Raw genomic sequence first — 2,703 nt, 5'->3', positions numbered from 1 at the left:
GCCAAAGACCGGCCGCTCCGGGGCGCGTGCCCTCGCTCGCCCTCACCCCCGCCTTGCCGGTCCAGGAGGAGAGTCGGCGTGGTGCGTCCGTCCACTTCGGAGTTGCAAGGCGGCGCCCGGGACCCTGGTGGGAGCGTGTTGGCGCCGCGCGCGCGAGGCGGGGCGGGAGGCGGTGGTGGGAGGCGCCGGCGGAGGAGCCCCGCTCGCAGAGCTCCAGCGCGAGGGGAGAGGGCACGCCGCGCCTGGTGCAGACAGAGCGCCCTGGGACGCCGACAGTCGGCGTGCGCACCCCGCCAATGGCGCGCCCCCTGAGCCCACGACCGCTGCCGCCTGCGCTCCTGCTGCTGCTGCCGCTGCTGCTCCGAGCGGGTGAGTGTCGTCTGTGCGTCCGCGGAGTCCACTCCGGCTGGGGCGGGAGGGGGCGGGGGCTGGGGTGGTGGTGAGTGGTGGTGGTGACCGTGTAGGTGTGGTCCCGGCACCAGTGCCCAGAGAGGTCTCAGGCCCCACACTGCTGCCTCGTGCGGGGCGTCCGGCTGTCCGAGCCTGGGGAACTGGAGGAGGAAGCCCACGGTGTCAGGAAGGGGCTGGGTTCCACGCCTAGTCCAGTGACTGAACTTGTAGATTGAGTGCCAGCCATGATGACCAGGGCACCCAAGCATCTCTTCGCTCCTCGTTCCCCATCTTCCCCCTTTTGAAGTGCGTCTGTACAGTCACAGAACAGCCAGCAGCCAGGCCACTACCACCACAGCATCTCTAGGGGGCGGGGAGAGTCAGGAGCAGGACTGCCTTTTGCTCCACATGGGCTTCACCTCTTCCACCCCATGTAAGGACTGCGGAAGTGGATACTAGGTACAGGTGAAGCTGGAGAAGTTTTTGTTAGGACTGACTTGTCATTGGGAACTCCCTGGCCGTCCAGTGGTTAGCACTCTGCACTTTCACGGAAAAAACAAACAAACAAACAAACACAACTGACGTCACAAATTAAGGTTGAAAACTGCTTCCCAGAACTTGCCAACATCATTATTTGGTTGTGTGGTTGAGAATATTCCTCACCATCAACAAACACCCTCTTCAGGATATACTTTATTATTATTTTAATTGGAGCAGAAAACTCACTAGTGGGCAAGATGGCCTTTCCGTGCAAGCTGCCCAGCACAGTGCCTTGCCCTGTTGTAAATCCACAATAGGTGTTTTGTGGAATACATAGTTAAAGGCCGGGTTTTAGAACTATGCCATTCCCCCAAGGAGCATGCATGTGGCCTTTGGGAGTGGGATGGGTGCGTGGAATCTCATTGTGGGGCTCCTGTCCAGAGCCTGCCTGGAGGGAATCGTGAGTCAGAGACCACATATCTACACATGACCTTAGTCCACAAAGTAGGACTGCAGAAGCGCAATCTTGGCTGAGAGACAGATATGGAAGGAACGAAGGAAAGTACTGGTCTGTCCAGAATGACTTCATTAGTAAATCAGAGCAGCTAGACATCACAGATCTGATTGGACTGCCCAGGAAATGTCACTAACCCTAACAGTATGGCTGTATGTCAGGATCAGGGGTAAACTTTATTTTATTTATTTTTATTTATTTATTTATTTTTTAACATCTTTATTGGAGTATAATTGCTTTACAATGGTGTGTTAGTTTCTGCTTTACAACAAAGTGAATCAGTTATACATATGGGGTAAACTTTAAATACCTTCCTCATGACCAGTTTAGTGGAACAAGTTACCACCTGTTAATGATGAAACTTAACATGACCCCCACTTTCTTTTGTTGAGCTGCAATGCCCTTAAATCTACTACTACTCAGACTTGGGTGAACTGTCAGCTTAGAAGTGAGAGAGGTTTACTTTTGAAAATTGTTACGACTCAATATTTAGTCCAGTTAAAGCAATGAGACTTGGACCTGCTACGTTTCTTTCAGCAAGCACTTTCTGGGTACCTACCAGAAGTAACATCTTAAACATTCAGCATTTCTCAAACTGTTTAAATCTATGTCCCCTTTTTGATAAAGATAAGAATCTCATGTCTTCCTTAAACAAATTTTGAAATTTCAAAATTTTTCTAATGAGACAAATGAACTTACAGAACAGAAACAGACTCATAGACTTAGAGAATGAACTTATGGTTAGCAGGTGGGAAGGGTTGGAGGGAGGGATAGTTAGGGAGTTTGGGATTGACATGTGCACACTGCTATATTTAAAACAGATAACCAACAAGGACCTACTGTGTAGCACAGGGAACTCTGCTCAATATTATTTAACAGCCTAAATAGGAAAAGAATTTGAAAAAGAATAGATACATGTATATGTATAACTGAATCACTTTGCTGTACACCTGAAACTAACACATTGTTAATCAACTACACTCCAATATAAAATAAAAAGTTTAATAAAAAAACTAGTTGAATTAAAAAAGTAGTTTTTTTGTTCATCTTCCACATATGAAATTGTCAAATATGCTTTTTTTATGTGTTTTTTTAACACCTTTATTGGAGTATAATTGCTTTACAATGGTGTGTTAGTTTCTGCTTTATAACAAAGTGAATCAGCTATACGTACACATATATCCCCATATACCCTCCCTCTTGCGTCTCCCTCCCACCCTCTCTATCCCACCCCTCTAGGTGGTCACAAAGCACCGAGCTGATCTCCCTGTGCTATGTGGCTGCTTCCCACTAGCTATCTATTTTACATTTGGTAGTGT

At 48.3% G+C, this 2,703-nt stretch overlaps 1 protein-coding gene across 1 annotated transcript in view; it reads left to right on the top strand.

The window, feature by feature from the left end:
* The first annotated feature begins 243 nt into the window (after positions 1-243).
* Positions 244-2,703, top strand: part of GFRA3 (GDNF family receptor alpha 3) — an 18,526-nt gene continuing 16,066 nt past the window's right edge. Inside the window, exon 1 of the mRNA XM_007112981.1 lies at positions 244-369. Within this exon, the coding sequence (XP_007113043.1) occupies positions 297-369 (73 nt within the window). The 5' untranslated portion in view covers positions 244-296. The remainder of the gene's footprint in view (positions 370-2,703) is intronic.

The sequence above is a fragment of the Physeter macrocephalus genome, chromosome 8, assembly GCF_002837175.3.
Source record: "Physeter macrocephalus isolate SW-GA chromosome 8, ASM283717v5, whole genome shotgun sequence".
Classification (NCBI taxonomy): Eukaryota; Metazoa; Chordata; class Mammalia; order Artiodactyla; family Physeteridae; genus Physeter; species Physeter macrocephalus.
This window is presented reverse-complemented; position numbering and strand designations above follow the sequence as displayed.